Genomic DNA, 16914 nt, shown 5'->3' on the forward strand with positions numbered 1-16914 from the left:
TGACTTCGTCTTTATACACAGTAGACGAAAAAAATATATAATTCTGAGGCTTGGATTATGCTGTGGGGGTGGCATGGAGGTGCAGTGGTTAGCACTGTTGCCTCACACCTCTGGGTCCCAGGTTCGAGTCTCCCCCTGGGTCACATGTGTGTGGAGTTTGCATGTTCTCCCCATGTCGTCGTGGGGTTTCCTCCGGGTACTCCGGTTTCCCCCCACAGTCCAAAGACATGCTGAGGCTAATTGGGGTTGCTAAATTGCCCATAGGTGTGCATGTGAGAGTGAATGGTGTGTGAGTGTGCCCTGCGATGGGCTGGCCCCCCGTCCTGGGTTGTTCCCTGCCTTGTGCCCATTGCTTCCGGGATAGGCTCCGGACCCCCTGCGACCCAGTAGGATAATCGGTTTGGAAAATGGATGGATGGATGGATTATGCTGCAAAGCATTATTTATAAGAAAGAGACTGAATGCATTTACAATTACAAGTCGTGTCACTCTGGAGTTTTTGAGGTTTTATGTTTTTTTGTGTCCGATGCCATGACATCCAGGACAGAGTATGGAGGCAGGTTTCCATGGCAACAGGCTCCTGAATTTTTTTCACAGGTCGACTGTCACTCAGGTGTCACATTGGCACAAGCGTGGACCTCTCCCCTACCGTAATTTGCTTCTTTTGCGAGGAGCTTAACCAGAATCACTCCATGTTACTGGGCAGGTTGATACCTCAAATAAGACCATCACCCAAGCAATCGGGAGAAACTGTCTCAGCTGCCAGAAGTTTCCTCCCCTTGAAAGAGAATGAAAGAGATTGCTGGCTGTAAATTTCAGACGATCTCATCGGCGACCGAAGCATCACATGGATGCCATGAGGAACCAGAGAACAGCTGGATCTCAGGGGAAATTGCTGTGTGTGTCTGCGAAACTGCTGATGTTGTCGCTGAGGAATCCGGAGACCTAAAGCAAACCAACGTTTGGCGTTTTGGAAATGCATCCGCCAAGAGCACTAACCCCCAGCTCCTCCCACAGTCGCTAGCGGCGTTCCTCTAGGTGATACATACTGGATTTGGTACCATGCTCCCGATCTCTGAGTGAGGACCCTGTGATGCAGTGTATCTCTAAAGAAACTCGCATGAACTGCTGCATGCTGCAATGGTGCTGTGCCCGCTTTCCGCGGCTTTATCCCTTCTTCTGCTATGAGATTTCACCGTTGGGCCCTTGAGCAAGGTCCTTAAGCCCCCCAGGACTGAGTAACCCTGCTTTCCTAATTGCACAACATTTTAGATAAAGGCACCTGCTAGATACATGAAGTAGGTAACGCCGCCTACGACCTGATTCACCAGACAGGTGAGGGATCTGGAGGGGGGGAGGGGAGTCTACACTGCTACAGTAAACCTTGGAAAGGAGGGGCAACTTCTCTGACATTTTAAAGGGAGCAGGGGGAGGGTCTGGGTCTGTGCTTGCATGCCTCTTTCTCCAGCATCTGCTTTCCATCACCTCTGTGGCGTCGCTCTTCCCTTCCACAGTTGGGTGCCGGTGTGTCCCTGTCAGCGCTCACTTACACATGTGTGTGTATTTGAGTCACACAGGACTTTGCAGGACAGATGGGGGGGGGTGGATAGGGCTCTGCTCCTGGGGTGGTCAGGCATTAAAAAGAAAAATACGCTTCTCCTTCAGACCACTTCCTCCAGAGATCCAGCTCTCCCTGCCCACCAATCACATCACAAGTGTTACTGACAGATTAGTGGTCCTCCAGAGATCCAGCTCTCCCTGCCCACCAATCACATCGCAAGTGTCACCAGCACATGACGGATGCCAGAAAGCAACGTCAGCCATGTTTCCTGGGTTGTTCCATAACGATGGTGCTCATCTGACAGACCGACGCCTGTATGAAAATGACCCAGCAGCAAATGCTCTTCAGCTTGTTTTTAAAATACTCATCCTCATTTAAACCCAAAGTTGATTAAAATCATTAGCAATTTCTAGTCATCAGAAGAAGCAAAGAATATTGTTAATAATTTAAACATTTATCATTTTTATAAATTATGTTATAATTCACGATTCCTTCAGGTAAATTTGCCCAGTGTTCTGTGTGTCTCTGTGTACATCGACCCAAACACACTCCAGATGTTACAGCGGTCGGCTTTCAGAACGTTACATAAATCACACAACGGTGTTTCTTGCTGAACGTGTAGAAACCTCCACGGAAAATTCTTTACACAACGGTAGCAAAGCATTCCCGAAAGACTTTACTTGAACTGGGAACTGTCTGGTACATTTTGTCCCTGGAAAAAAAAAATGTTTTCAATACATTTATAAAATGTTCTGCTGTGACCTTAAGCAGAAAGCCAGTGGCCCCCTGTAAGGCACCTGAAAAGTCTGTAAACATGCTATTACCTTAAACATCTCTGACGTCAGCAGTTAAGTTACTGTGATAGTCCTTAGTTCAAATCTTGGGTAACGCTTGACATTAACTACACATTCATAATACATTCATAGAACATTCATAAGTAGCATGTAAGTATACCCTAACGTCCTAACATACCCAATCAGCTTTAATATACATTAATAACAAACAATGTATGATTATGCAACATTAATGCTAGTTGTTATTATATAGTGTTTGTTATTAATGTATATTAAAGCTGTTAAGGTATGTTAGGGTTTAAAGTACACTTATATACCGCAGATGAATGTTTTACGAATGCATTATGAAGGTGCAGTTATTGTAAAGCGTTATCAAATTGTGTTTAGTACTCCGGAGTCTTTCCAGAGGAGTTCAGTGTGTTTGCTCTGCTCAAGGTTCAAGCGAAGTAAATTTCTGGTGCAGAATTGCAAGCCTTCCCTCAGACTGACACGCCTCAGTGTTCTCAACAGGACGGGATCCATCACTCTAGTACCTCCTCGTAGAACTGCATCTTTATTTTCTGAATCCACGAGGTTTGTTAATGTACATTGGGGAGGTACCCAATCCTTCCACATGCAAACCAGTTCATCTCGCACGAAGTTTGACGACAACAATGTTAAACGTACAGACCGTCAAATATGAAGCACGGCCTGTCGGCTCTTACTGACACTGAGATTTATTTTGCATTAATATTTTTTCGTAAGAAAAAGACTTTGTTGTGACAAAAATACACTTGAAACAGTATCAATCTTCTGCCAGTGGTCCATCTGTATCATCCATTCAACTTTCTCTTTTTCCAACAGACATCGTGATGTTTTCTTCAAAATTTGAACAAGAACACAGATCTTTCTGGGCTACGAAGCCCATTATGAAGGTGTTTCTCTTTTTTGCAAGTCAGCTCAAACACCTCTTATACATTCCAGGGCGTTGGACTCACACAGAAACACAGAGACCTGCTGCCTGAAACATTCTTTCATGAACATTCTTAAATTACTGAAGCAAACGGCAACCGAGACAAGCAACGAAGCTTCAGCCTGATGGAAAGAACACGTTTATCTTCAGAGGCCAGGCATGCAGCAGCGTGTCACCAACACGACCCTCTCCCCAGAGCTTTCAACAAAACACCATGTATCCCCCCCCCCCCAGCCCCCCAACCCGAAACCATGGTCTTTTGGGACTTGTCCCCTCCCGCCCTCAAAACAGAGTCTGCTCACCGCGACATTTCCTGCAGGAAGCGTAAACGGTGGAGGTAAAGTAGGCGCAGGCGGTGAGGCCGGAGAGGGCTGTGGCGGAGAGGTATGCGCGGTAGGGGCACGGCGGCCCGTAGTGCTCTAGGTTGCAGTAGGCGCTCTTCGCTGTCTTGTAGGCCAGGACGCCGATGGCGGGCAGGTAGAGCGCCACCGCTGCCGCGTCGTGAACCACGTTGCTTAGCAACCAGTGCTCACCCCCTGCCACCGGCACCGCATCCTGCTTGCCCAGCAGCGTGAGGAGGAAGAGCGCCACCGTGAGGAGCCAGAAGAGGACGGCCACCAACAGCGCAAAGTGCACCGGACCGTCGTACTTGTTGGCAGCCATGGTGGCCCACAGCCCGGCCCCCATGAGCACCTGAAGGACCCTCGCTATTCCCATGAAGCTCTTCAGAAATTCCCGGTAATTTGCGCCGTTCATCTGCTCGGAGGGCATCCTCTCCAGGAGGGGGAGGCTACAACCTTTCGCCGATGCTCCAGATGCAAGAAGAGGAGAAGAAGGGCCAATTAGGAGATGGCCGTCAGGCTCTGTGTTTTGTTGTCTATTCTGCACCCCCCTCTGTTCCTTTTCGTAGAGCCTCTGTTCTTTCTCTCCTTTTTTTCTGGAGAAGGAGCAGGATTGGGTGGAGGAATTGGGGGAGACTTGAAATTTGAGTCCTTCAACTCTTTTGGAAGTGCAGCATCTGGAGAGAGAGAGCACCCCCCCCCCCCCCCAAAACGCTCGGAAGAGGGGTTGGAATGGAGGAATGTATGTTTCTGCGCATACTTGGTGATTTTGTTATCGTTTTTGGCTCTTTCCATTGGTTGCCTTTCGGCAAGCTTCAGTTCGGTTTTGGGAAGTACTTAAGCACATTCGCAAACACCGTCACCCGCTTCCCCTGCGAGGAGGTCCTCTCCAGGGCTGAACTCCGGTGAACAGCACCCCGCCCACGTATCCAACACCATGCCGCTGTTTTCTGATAACACGCATATGGGACACGTCCCCAAGGAGAATAAATCCGGGCAGCAAGCGTCCGTACGGAGCGGTTCGTCTGATTCCGCCAGATCGCGGCAGGCGTCCTGCTTCTGTAAAATACCCAACTCTGTAACTGTACACAACCAGGGTAATGTTTTATATAAACTTTGTGACAACATAGCGTCCACAGCCGGTCTTCATGTTTCCTTCGTACGGTCTGCATGCAGACACACAAACATGCGTCAGGGATGTTCTGTGCCTCACTTTTGTACGGATTCACGTCGCTTTCGTATTACTTCTTTTCGTTACCCTTCTTGAGAATTCACATTATGCCTTTAAGTATTTTTTATCATTGCTTTCCAAATTATAACGGAAGAATAATGTATTTTCCAAAGTATTAATAAAGACACTGAAGTTGGACTTAAGTTTACACCGTAGCAGTGTATTAGTTACATTTGGTGGTAAAGTACTTTTTTCTTCGACGCCTTGCAAGATGAGCTAAACATTTTCATAGAGGGCCGGCAGTCTACATCTGTTATGGACCGCTACATGTGAACAGACCTTTCAGTGTGCCAGGAAATGTTGTATTTTATGGCTCTATGATGAATGAGGTAAGATGTTCTTACAAACGACGAAGACGTGTTTTAAAACAACACAGATCATCTGAATTGCACGTTTTTTGTCAGATTGAAGAAATCACAAGATACTTGGTAAAAACTAAAAACGATGCTGTATAATTATATCTTTCCGGGTTCAGTATTAGTTTTTTTATATAATAATATTATTAATTAATATTAGCATGCATTTAGGATACACCTTATTACATTCAGCAGGAAGACTGACGCACGTTGTGTTAGTGCGTTATTAGTTTACATAGCGTGAGCTGAACAAGATGGTCTTAAACGCAGCGGCAAAATTACAGTAATCGGTATACGTGTCCAGAAAAACAGGCTGCAACGTGAAAGACAAACACTGTCACTGCTTGCATTTCCTGTCACCCACAGCATAATAAATGAAGTGTCCCGCACTGCTTGAGTGCACTGCGGGTAGGCCTGATATGCTTAACTAAGCAAACGGGAAACCCAGTTTGAATAAAGTCGGTATACGCTGCGATAACAACCACCATAATCCGACAAGTAAAGCCGAATTGCTGTTTTATCTTCCTCATCAAAGCATATTCGTTGTTTCATAGGAATTTAATAACCGAGATCCACATCACAAACTCTAAATCATTATACAGCATTTGTATCAGTAACATGCTTGTATTAAAACTGTATGCCACACTAACTAACCGGGATAAGCGGTTTGAATATAATGGATGAATATTTAATCTGTTTCCTGTCTGTTTTAATGGAAATTCTGCATAATTCATAAATCAACTGCTCTCCGAAATATACAGATTAAATATGATTTAACGTTATGTTTGAAGTAGCAGGATTGGTTAATACACGTTTGTGTACATTTGCGTGAATGTTATCATTTCAGATTTTTCTATGCAAACCCTGGTGCCCTTAATCTGCTTTTCCACCCTACGGTTTGGGATCCACGTTGCATTTCAGCTGCGACATGAGATCACCACTGCAGCAAAAAGACCATATAAACACATTTTTCTGGCATCCAAGGAATCTGAGTGCCAGACTCCACGCACGGCTCCCTACGGCTTTTGCCGTGTGCTCTGTGATCCCTGGACATTACATTCGCGGCTGGTTAGTCTAAGAAGTTTTAAATTACTATTAGCTTGATCAAAATCTTTTCCTACTGAGCTCAGAGACTAGGACATTGACGTCAATGGAGGATTACGCCTATAAAGTACGTGGCTGAGGTGACGTAAACGCCGGGACCACGCCCTCTACGGATACGATTGGTCAGATAAAAGCCCCGCTCAATCTCATAGGGTTGTCTGTTTTCAAATGGCTCCACCCCTTGACCACAAAGGCACGGTGTTGTAGCTTTTGGAAGTTAAAATTTGAAGTAGGACGGGGGCTTTGGTCATTTTCGGGGGAGGAATGGTGGGTGCTGGGATTTATGGCGTGAGGGTGTAATCTGGCAGCTGACGTGGGACCCGGCGTGAGTCAATGCACTTTGACACAGCGAAAGTGAAGAGGCACCTTCACGCTGCAGCGAGCCTCGGTAAGTATGAGGACATGCGGTTCGCTTTCTGGACTGGCGATCTGAGCCGGGGAAAATGGCTACAGCTGGTGCGGCCCTTACTACGAAGCATGATGCACGTCGCCTTACGGCTGTCTCGGGTAACTACGTGGATAAAGCTTATAGGTGGCGCGCCCCAGATGAACCGTAAGCTGCATGATTTTCTGTTGCCTGCAGCGCCCGAAAGTGAAACACGTAAAACGAAAAATATCTTAATGTTTCGTCAAAGGGCACTAAGTCTAGACGATGCATTGTACAGAGCTTTTACTTCTGCAGCAGCACGCTACTTCCAAACCATCAACAACCGTCGCTATTGAGTTTCAGTATTAAACGTAAACACACGATTTGCCTTTTTGTGTGTTGCAACGCCTTGCTGGCAGCAGCCCTTGTAGCTGGTGGTTCAGTACAGTATCTGAGAACTACTGCGTTCCGCAATCTTGCACCTTTCATGTGGCACATGAGTAATGCGCGATATGCTGCGGCGCAGAGGCGCGGCTGTAAACGAAAGGTCAGAGCAGTCACGCCTGGGACGCATGATGCCAGCGTTTCGGTTTCGGGTGGCCAATCCGCGTGTAGGTTGAGGATTTCGCTGAGGGTTTTTTTAGTTCAGCCCGGGACCGGCGTTATACGGACAGTTTTACACCTCATGTGAAACCTGCACGTGGTTTGTTTGCAGGGTGTTTCACAACCTCTGATGCCGTCAGAGGTGCTTAAGCGGATCGTTTTTTTTTTTTTTGGTATCAGGTGCTGGCATGGAGAACCCCCCTCCCCCGTCTGCCGTGGTTGCACCCCCCGAGCCCTGGCAGTTGCCCGAGTGCCGGCGTCGCAGGTGCGGCTCTGCTAACATCTTCCGTGGCCTGGGGCTACGGCAGCTGCAGCGACTCTTCCGCCGATCCGGGGATCATAATGCCGAACACCGGGCACGCCTGGTCTGGCGGCGCAGCGACGGGGAGGAGCTGGCCCGGGCCCTGATCGGCCTCAGGACGGGGAGCCGACGAGAATGTGCCCGGGGGCCACGGTGGCTTAGGGAGTTTGACCATCTCAGGTAAGCAAAACTAAATCGCCATTCTCCTGTCAATGACCACCAACCCCCTGGGCAAGTTAATGCCAAATATGTTAAATTAGATTATTCATTAAAAGTAGCCCCCAGATATTACTGGCATGATTATTAATCTAGTTTTTTTTTTCTGTGGCACGTACCATGACATCTGTGTGCCTCTTCCATCATGTGCCTGCTCTGACAGTCACATGTCTGCTGTTTTTCCAGCATCGGTGAGGTTTCCCCAGATAGCACCGAGGAGAACACAGAGGTCCATTTAGACTCCTCGCAGTCTGACGGGGCAGGCACCTCCGAGTCGGCAGGAAGCAGGTGGGCGGATACAGAGCAGCCCCAGAGAGCCCCCATCTGTGACGTCCGTGTTCGACACAGGATGCCAAGGGAAGGGGAGCAAGACAGGAACCCGGAGCGCTACCTTCACCGTGTCCTGCAGAGGCCGGGTCGGGCTGCACAGGGACGGGCAAACAACGGATCAGCCAAGATAGATACATCTCAGACCAGCTGACTGAACCCCTCACTGCAATACTACTACATGAGCTCTAGGGGGCAGTGTGAAGACAAATCTACCCATCCTCCAACCTCACATTCCTGTTGGGATGTCTGTGTGTGCCCTGCAGTGGACTGGCATCCCACACAGGGTTTTTTTCCAGTGCTGTTTGGTTCACTGGAACCCAGAACTGGATATTGAGTTGTGGTGTGAAGTGGCAGTACACTGTCAGATCACATGTCGCTCAGTCACATGAGACCTTTCCTGAGGAGAAGGACTGACCACCGCAGAAGCAGCATTGAACGGCACTGCTAGCATGATGCTGTGGGTGAAGACTGGTTTTAGTGGTGGAGCAATAGCGTTGTTTGGTCGCCATGGTGATTGGAGGGTGAAGGTTGAATTTCTTTTTTGCAAAATGTTTGCGAAGTGATGAGATAATGCCGTGGGTTCCAAAGGGTCATCTCCCATAATGCCTTAAGGTCATATTAGCATTCTTAAGCATATGGTTTTGACCTTTAACCCTATGGTCACATGAGTCCTACAGATCAGTCGTGGCCAACTGCATGCCTTTCAGCAAACACTCTGAGACACAGAGTTTGTTTCTTGGTAGGATGCCTCAAAACTAATATCAGAAAACACACACTACTGGATCAGAAGGCCACATTGGAGCTTGGGAAATGTGGCGTTCGTCCATACACTCCTGACCTGTAACATTAGGTGTGATTGTTTTGTTTAGTAAAGCTACATGCACAGGAAGATTATAGTTGTATAAATGGAACGTCCGTCTTACTGTGAGATACACAGAGCATCGTGATGCACATTAGTTTGTCGATTTGCCTTCTGTGACATTTTCCATTATCCCTCTTTCAGTATGAACCCAATATTTGTGTCCAAAGTGTCACACTACACACAAATGGCCTTTGTCTGTCTTCTGTGTATTAACTAAAACTGTGAGCTAAGTTCAGTGACATTGCCAGTGTTTGACTGACACTGGGGAAGATGTCTCCTCTCCCTCTGGATAGTCATGGACGCTGCAGTTTTTATCCATCCATCCATCCACGTTAAAAATGTCAAAGTGCAACTTCCATGTTCTGTGAAGGTCCACGTCCACTAACTATGCATCATTAAAAAAAAAAAAAGTAAAAAATCGAGTGGAGTTTTGGTTCACAGAGAATTAAAAGTTGAGATTAATAATTGTCATTTATGATTGTCTTCCACCTACATGAAAATAATGAACTTTCCACCAGGACAGTCGTGAATCTCTCGTACTTTCCTGGCTTTGGTCGAGCAGGCAGGCACAAAGTACTTAGCACAGTAAGTGTGAGCCTTTCCCACCCCAAAAATATATCCCCTAATAAATTGCAGCCCCTTTGCAGATTGATGTGTTTTGAAAAATGTGTTTAAATACTTGCTAATTTAATTGCATTTAAATTTTTAGTTGCTGAGCAGATGCTTGTATCCAAGGCAACATACATCTGAGAAAACAGGGTCAGGCTGTGCTTGGAGCAAGTGGGGATCACAGGCCTTTTTCCAGGGCCTGATGGCAAAGTTTCTCTGCAGACCACAGGATTGGATCTGGCAGCTTTCCAATCACAAGGACGACAGCCTAACCCACTGATGCACTTCACTGCCCGGAACAAAGAATCCTTACAAAAACTAGATTTATCATTGACTCACCCTCACCAAGCGAGCACTCCAACACCATGCTGGATAACAACTGCTTCTAAATGTCTTCAGAACCCTGACTTAGTGAACTCTTTCCCCATTTCTCACAAGACAGAACTAAAAGCATGTTGTTTCCCTGTGCTTCACTGTTTTTAGTAAAGTCTAGCTGGAGAAATGCAGGCTGAAGCAAGCCGTTATTGTATTGAGCCTGCGTAGTTTATATAAAAGCATACGCAGCCACTTCTAAAATGATTCAAATATCCCATTCATGCTGAACAAGGGCTCCACCTGGTGGATTGGCTGTGAATTTCGCCTAGTGGGCACTAATTTCAGAACTCCGAGGTTTCTGTCGGACCAGCGAAGAGACTGAAAAAGGTTGAATACGGCTTCAGATAAAACAGAAACCGAAAGGAGAGCTTCTGTGGAGCAAGTAAACAGCCAGCTGGAAAAACTCAAGTCGGTTACCTTCATAAACGTGATACGTGCATTTGGCGGGCTGACACGAGTGAGGGGGATTATGGGAAAGCGCTCAGTAGCAGGGGAAAGTCATTATTTTATCTATTAGCAGGTCTGACCATGTTTTTTACTCTCAAAACGGTAAATGATTAGGAGACGAAAAAATGAGGTGATATCACAACTGAATTTTGTTAAATGCTTTTCTTTCATTAAATATATTATACAAATTTTACAGAATCAACATATCTGGTGACAGTGGAGGGAGGGGGAGGATAAGAGTCCTTCCACACAAGTTACTATTGCAGAGTAACACAGCTCTTCGGGTAAAGACACAAGGTTGCATTACATAGCAAGAACCTCAAAATAGCGCCTCTCATATCTGCCCTCCCCAGGGACCAACCAACTGGCAGAGTTTGGCATTTAGAACTAGATTCCGGACATCTTTATGCCACTAAAAAGGGGAATCGCCACAAGAGCAGCGTCATTGTCAGGCTGCTATAACGAGTGGGATTTAATCAAGCATCCAGCAAAAAGGTTCAGAGGCGGAGCTAAACTGTTCATGGGAGTGGCTTATTCTAGCTACGGCACCGCTTAAAGCAACAGGAAACAGAGGCCTTCAGAGAAAATAGCAGGTAGATACTGGAAGGGATGATACCCACCCCAGGACCTGCTGCAGGCCATCACTGCCCTCACTGCCCCCCCCCCCCCCCTCCCTGTCAGCCCCCAGTTCTACCACCAGGTGAAGAAGGGCCTGCGGCTCTGAAAGCTCTGTGTGTAAGACTCGCTGTTGGACCGCTGACTGTTCCGCACCGTCTCCACCAGCACCGGCGGCATCTGGACCAGCTCCAGCGGCGTCTTCCTGTACTTCAGCGCCTGGCTGAGGTTGAGGATCTGAAACGCAGGGCACAGGGTTCGCTGGGAGACCCACCGCCGGCTCACATGCTCAAAGCGGAATACAGCATATCGGGGAAACCCATGGCGTGAAGGTTAGCAGGGGTCCCTGCTGTTGTACCAATAAGAAAAGTGCCAATTTAAATTAGTGTGTAAAAACAGGGGTATTCAGGGCTATGGGGGCCGTTTGTGTTGCTTGGCAAGTCAGGATGCTGTGCCTATAACCAGGAGGTCACTGGTTTGAATCCCAGGCTCGGAAGAGATATTATACTTAAGGCCAGGGACCATCTGACCCTGCCTTCTCCAAAAAATAATAAAAAATAAACATGTTGCTTTAGATAAACAAAAGCACTAAATAAAATATATTCAGTTTGTCCTGAACTTTGCAGACACAGCCCTCCAACAGAATAGCCTTATAAAACGCATGTACGATATAGTTACATATATAAATAAATTATATTATTCATACGTTCTATAAATGGATCCAAGAGGACATGAACTGGCTCACCTGTCCTCTCATCACTGCCACCTGTTTGTGGAACTGCCCTCTGTCGAACCCGGGGTCTCTCTGGGAAAAAGACATCAACGCTATTTTCATACCTCCCTTCCCAGAAGTCATCCCAAAGTGACCTTTAACGCATCAGTCTAGCCAAGTTTTTTTTAATAAACACCGGATCAAAAATAATCTAATTAAAAAAAAAAAAATCTAATAATATTCCACCAAACACCAAGGATGAAAAAACCGACTTCCCTTACAAAGAGGTTGTGGTCTCATACCTTAAACAATTCATACAAGTCCTCCTCGAGGTCTTTGACAAACTTTGGGTCAGAAAGCCTGGGCAGGACCAAGTCCTTGATCTCCTGCGAGAAGGAAACGTTAGCCTGTGGCAGCCAAGCCCAGTAAAATGGATCTGAGAGAGAGCAGACAGACAATGGAGAGAATGAGTGAGAGTGTGAGGACAGCACACACAGCAAGATTAAGATGGTGCAGGACTGAATCAAGCCGGGTCCTTAGCAAAGACTGACCATCAGTTCTAGAATAATCTCTTATCCAGATCCTCACAGTTTTTAGAGAACCACACCACCTAATATGCAGCCCGAGGTGGAAAGTTCAGGTCCAAAAAGTAAAAATCCAGACCAAGATTTTCATTCAACCAGTCAGCTGAGTACTTTGTCACTGTGACTCTTTATACTCAACTGGTTGGTTGAAACAAAATCTTGGTCTGGATTTTTACTTTCTGGACCTGAACCTTCCACCTCTGTATGCAACTATTTCAAGTAAAAAGCAAACTGCCTATTTGTTCTGGCCATAGCCAGAAAACCGTGGAACGTTGCGGAAGCCCAGCCCAATCCATGGTGGTTGCCTCCCAGTGCGGCCCGTGGGAATCCTCCCCTGTTTTGGGTCACTCACAGGCTCTCCAGGAGTCTGGGTGTTTGAGGGGAAAAGCCAGGCCATTGTCTATGGCAACCAGCTTGATAATGGGCTCCTTCACCATCACCCAGTCTGCATCCTATATGGAAAGAAGAGAATGCTAGGAAAGGAAGGTGCCTTCAACAGATAATGATGTCCTGGAAAAGCTGACAGGCTAAGTAATGGTATCCCACCAGCACACCCGGTTTTCACCACGGTAAATGTATTTTGCTTATAGAACAATGGTAGTGGATCTCAAACATTTGTGGCTTTATGTTGCGCGTTTCATACTTTTGGAACTGCAGATGTGCAAATCTGACAAATAAATCAGTCCACTTACTCTGCTTGCTCCGGCGTCCGTAGGGCAGTCATATTTTATAAGCCAATTGTCATTCCCTCGATCTAAGAGCACAACCCAAGTCAGCAAAAATTCTCTTCCCGTAAGCCGTAAAATAATTCATGACTGCAGGATCTTGTCTACAGCAGTCTATATTGTGTTTTAGCGTTTTCAGGTTTACCCACCCATGGAACATAGTACTGCACATGTAGAAACAAGGAGCTAGTCTGAGTTCTCCTTCAAAGAACAAAGGTGCAAAGCTTCTGAATTCCACTAGAGGGTGCTGATGTGCATACCTGTATTTCTGATGATGTAATCCAAGACCACAAGCCTCTCAAACTGCATCTGCAGCTGCCGATTAGTGTTTTCCGGCAGTGGTTCTGCCTCAAATCGTCGAAGCCAAAACTCTGCATCTTTGTAGCCTTCTACAAATAACTGGAATGATCCCACCTGTACAAAAACAATCATTATGTGCCTGTCGGTAAACATCCATTCAACCCAACCGCCAGACTAGTACTTGAGTGGATGGTAACCTGTGGAAAGAGAGATGGTCGCTGCCATTGGCTACATCGTCATCATGGAGATTACAGCACAGGCCCACCTTGGGAGGAAGCCCGATTCTGTGAAAACGCTGGCCCACTTTTGGCACTTTCTCCAGGGCCAGCTTCTTTCCGCGGGATTTGACTCGGTCAATGGCGCTGTAGTTGAAGGTTTCACTGGCCAAGTAGACAACCTGTCAGAGACAGGGGTCAGTGAAGAGCGGGAGGGGGCAGAATCAGTAGGGGGAACGTTTCCCAAAAACAGTCGCTAATTATGTTAGCAACTAACGTAGTCGAAACCATGAGACTGAATGGGTCCAACTATGCAGGCTGCTAATGGGATCATTTTGGGAAACGTACTCGGGGTCAGCTGGAACACACCGCGGTACTAACTGAGCAGTGCCAGCAGATCATAAATAACTGCACTCCTCATGGCGTCTGCAAGTCAGAGGGTGCGTTGGTGTAAACATAACACCCATGTGTGAGATTTGCTATGAGAGGTTTATGGGAACGATCCGAAATATCCAGTTTGCCCATTACCTTAAGGCAAGGGTGAAGAACCATCGGGAACTCAAGAACTTCAGACCAGTATGGTTTGAGAGAATGTACGACTGCCCCAGATAGGATGATTGACCTTCTCTGATTCTTAACGTATAAGAGAAGAGAGCGGAGACTCCAGGTCCAGCCGTCCTCCACCCAAGTCCGTACCTTAGTCTTGGGAACGATGTTGAGTTCCAGCTTGTGGTCCACCAGGCTGGCTCCAGCCTCCGACAGGTAGCCCTGGTTCAGCACCAGGCAGTCCCGGCCGAAACAACAGGGACAACATAGCTTCTGCAACCACTTGGTCCACTTGGGGTTCAGTTGGCCGTACGGCTCCTCGTTCTTGGGCTTGAACACCCCGACGATCTTCTGAGCAATTACAGATGGAGGAATATTACTTTCAGAGGACACAAAGCACCCAGATGTGGCCCTCACACCAGCCTCACGTCACCTTCCAGCAGCGTTTCAGTCAGTGCGTTCCCAGATGTTTCTAAAGCAGCATTCATTTCTTCTCATTCACCATGACTTCCACCTTACACACTATGTATCCTAGTTTGTTTGTAGCCAACCCAAGTATTTAAAACATTCATCAGGAAGAGCTCACGATATTTGAATTATGCAATATAACAGGCTTCATGGAAGAACCTGGTTTTGTTTAGGCTACCACTATGTAGAAGGATAAAAAAAAGTTCTCTTTGGACACATCCTGGAAACCGGCAGGCCATTTTTAACGTGCGATAACAAGAAGGAAACGTAAAGCGGCTCGCAGGTGATTATGTGAATGAGATAAGCCGCATTTCCATCACATGACCAGGTATGAGACGCCAGGAGAACAGTCTCCTACTGTGAATGCGATAACCCGCCATGGGAATATCTGTTCCCCGCGTCCCACGTGACTGATAGCCGGCATCAAGGATCATCTGCATCTTCCTGAAAAAGTGTTGATTGTGACTCACTTAAGATTTCTCTAACACAGCACACTCTCTTTTTCCTTCCCTCTTGAAATAAAACTATGAAGCATTCTAGGGAAATAAAACGATACGAAGACGATGATGATCGTTTTCGGAGCGGAGTTTGAGATGTAAAAAGAGAACAAGAAAATGCAAAGAAACTGTCAGCCGCACAGTTTAGCAAGGCGGTCGAAGTGTCTTATCTCCGATCCGGGCTGACGGGCAGATAAGGATCCTGACGCAAACGAGCAGGTTCAGCTTCCCGCTCCTCCTTCTTTCAGAACAACTACATATTATATACACATTCAAATAAAAAACTGGTGTACAAATATAACATATACGCCTATAATAATGCTAGACTCCGAAACAGAGGAAAAGTGACATATAAAAAAGTTTTCGTTTTCTCAAAAATGAAACTAGATTTACAAGCATAGGTTTATTTATACAAATTAAAACCGAAAAGGGCTCACAGGCGCTTTTGAAAGCTCAAAAACAAGGGAAAAGCGAAAACATCGGCTACTAATAAAACCGCGCAGTCTGACACATTTCCTCTTTTTGGAGAAAAGCCCCGCCGGTTGGAGTAAATTAAGACTTAAGTCCCACATTTAAGTTTCGGGTATCGCTCGATTTACGAGCTGTCGCGTATGAGATTTTAATTATTTAATGACATTTACAGAGGTGCTTACAAGTAAGAGGATTATTTTAGATCTTACGAATAAAAGGAGCCGGGTGTGAGAGATTAGTGCCAACATCCACCCGTTTATCTTCACGTATTTATTTCAACTTGCGCTCCATGCTCGTCCTGCCCGAGCTTGTGATCTCGTCTCATTTTATCCAGTGTTTTCCTCCCACTTCAATTAACGGTAATTAGGCCTACTTTAATTAACTTTATGAGCCGATTTCCATGAGCACGTTAGGGTTTATTACTATGCATAGTGAAAAGACCCAACTCACATTCCGGGTGCGAGAAGCATCGTTTAAAGCTGCAGGTGACGGTGGACACTTATAAAAACAGACACAATGTGTCAATTCACATAATTATTCAATTTATAATTATTAAAACATTATTGACGTGTATAAACATCAGCATGAAAGCGAGATTATGTGGAAAATTCTGATTCGTTCCATTTAAAAAAAAAAAAAAAAGATTACTTCATTCGTAATTTTTGTTATTTGCAAATGATTTTTACAGTCAGTTTAGCAAATTTCTATGTGAACTGAGCCGTCCATGTCACGGGTCAGGGTCAAAGCAGGCGACATGTCACTGCCCTCTAACCAATGCACTTAAACGTTAAACATAAACTTCTCACCCCCTGTAAATCTTTAACGAAATAGCTGCCGCTGGATCCCTGGTAGATCCTTTCTGGGAAAAACCCTTCCTCGATTGCTCGTTCTGCATTTCTAACGATCTCCCTGAACTCCGGATCGTCCAGGAACTCGTCGCAATTGAAGTCCCGCTGAGTGCTCCCCCTACCCCGCTCCAGCCCCGGTTGTCGCCCCTGGCTGCATCCCGGGCTCCCGGGAGGAATTCGTACCGCCGACCCTGGCAGCCCCCTCAGCGCGCCCTGGTGAATCGCAGGGTCGGCAGGGGGCTGACTATAATTAGGCGAATCCTGATGGGGAGAGAGAAGGGGGCTCGTTTCATCCATGCCAAAACCAAACACAGTAAGTGGCAAGTAGACCGGCCAGACACTGCAGGGCTTCAACCACACATCATCCCGATGCTGATTCAGCTCGAACGCATCTTAAAACATGTGACGTAGCTGACTTACTTCCGGGGAAGGGCCCACCCCACCCACCACGGAATCTACCAACCAGAGACGGAGCGGCGCAAAA

At 46.6% G+C, this 16914-nt stretch overlaps 3 protein-coding genes across 3 annotated transcripts; 1 reads left to right on the forward strand and 2 right to left on the reverse strand.

The window, feature by feature from the left end:
* Positions 1-3055: 3055 nt before the first annotated feature.
* On the reverse strand, positions 3056-4359 carry LOC125716044 (MARVEL domain-containing protein 1-like). Its single transcript, XM_048988275.1, has one exon. The coding sequence runs from the start codon at positions 4076-4078 to the stop codon at positions 3590-3592; it is 489 nt and encodes a 162-aa protein (XP_048844232.1). The 5' UTR covers positions 4079-4359; the 3' UTR covers positions 3056-3589.
* Positions 4360-6521: 2162 nt separating this feature from the next.
* On the forward strand, positions 6522-9436 carry avpi1 (arginine vasopressin induced 1). The gene is made up of 3 exons (XM_048986710.1): positions 6522-6727; positions 7490-7790; positions 8013-9436. The coding sequence occupies exons 1-3, from the start codon at positions 6673-6675 to the stop codon at positions 8305-8307; spliced, it is 651 nt and encodes a 216-aa protein (XP_048842667.1). The 5' UTR covers positions 6522-6672; the 3' UTR covers positions 8308-9436.
* A 1677-nt stretch (positions 9437-11113) lies between these two features.
* On the reverse strand, positions 11114-16885 carry pi4k2a (phosphatidylinositol 4-kinase type 2 alpha). Its single transcript, XM_048986703.1, has 9 exons — positions 16389-16885; positions 14297-14497; positions 13651-13782; positions 13346-13499; positions 13053-13114; positions 12713-12812; positions 12079-12212; positions 11810-11869; positions 11114-11301 (listed from the first exon to the last, which is right to left on the reverse strand). Exons 1-9 carry the CDS (start codon positions 16725-16727, stop codon positions 11140-11142), a joined length of 1344 nt encoding a protein of 447 aa, XP_048842660.1. The 5' UTR covers positions 16728-16885; the 3' UTR covers positions 11114-11139.
* Positions 16886-16914: the final 29 nt, after the last annotated feature.

Source organism: Brienomyrus brachyistius, chromosome 20 (genome assembly GCF_023856365.1).
Source record: "Brienomyrus brachyistius isolate T26 chromosome 20, BBRACH_0.4, whole genome shotgun sequence".
Lineage (NCBI taxonomy): Eukaryota > Metazoa > Chordata > Actinopteri > Osteoglossiformes > Mormyridae > Brienomyrus > Brienomyrus brachyistius.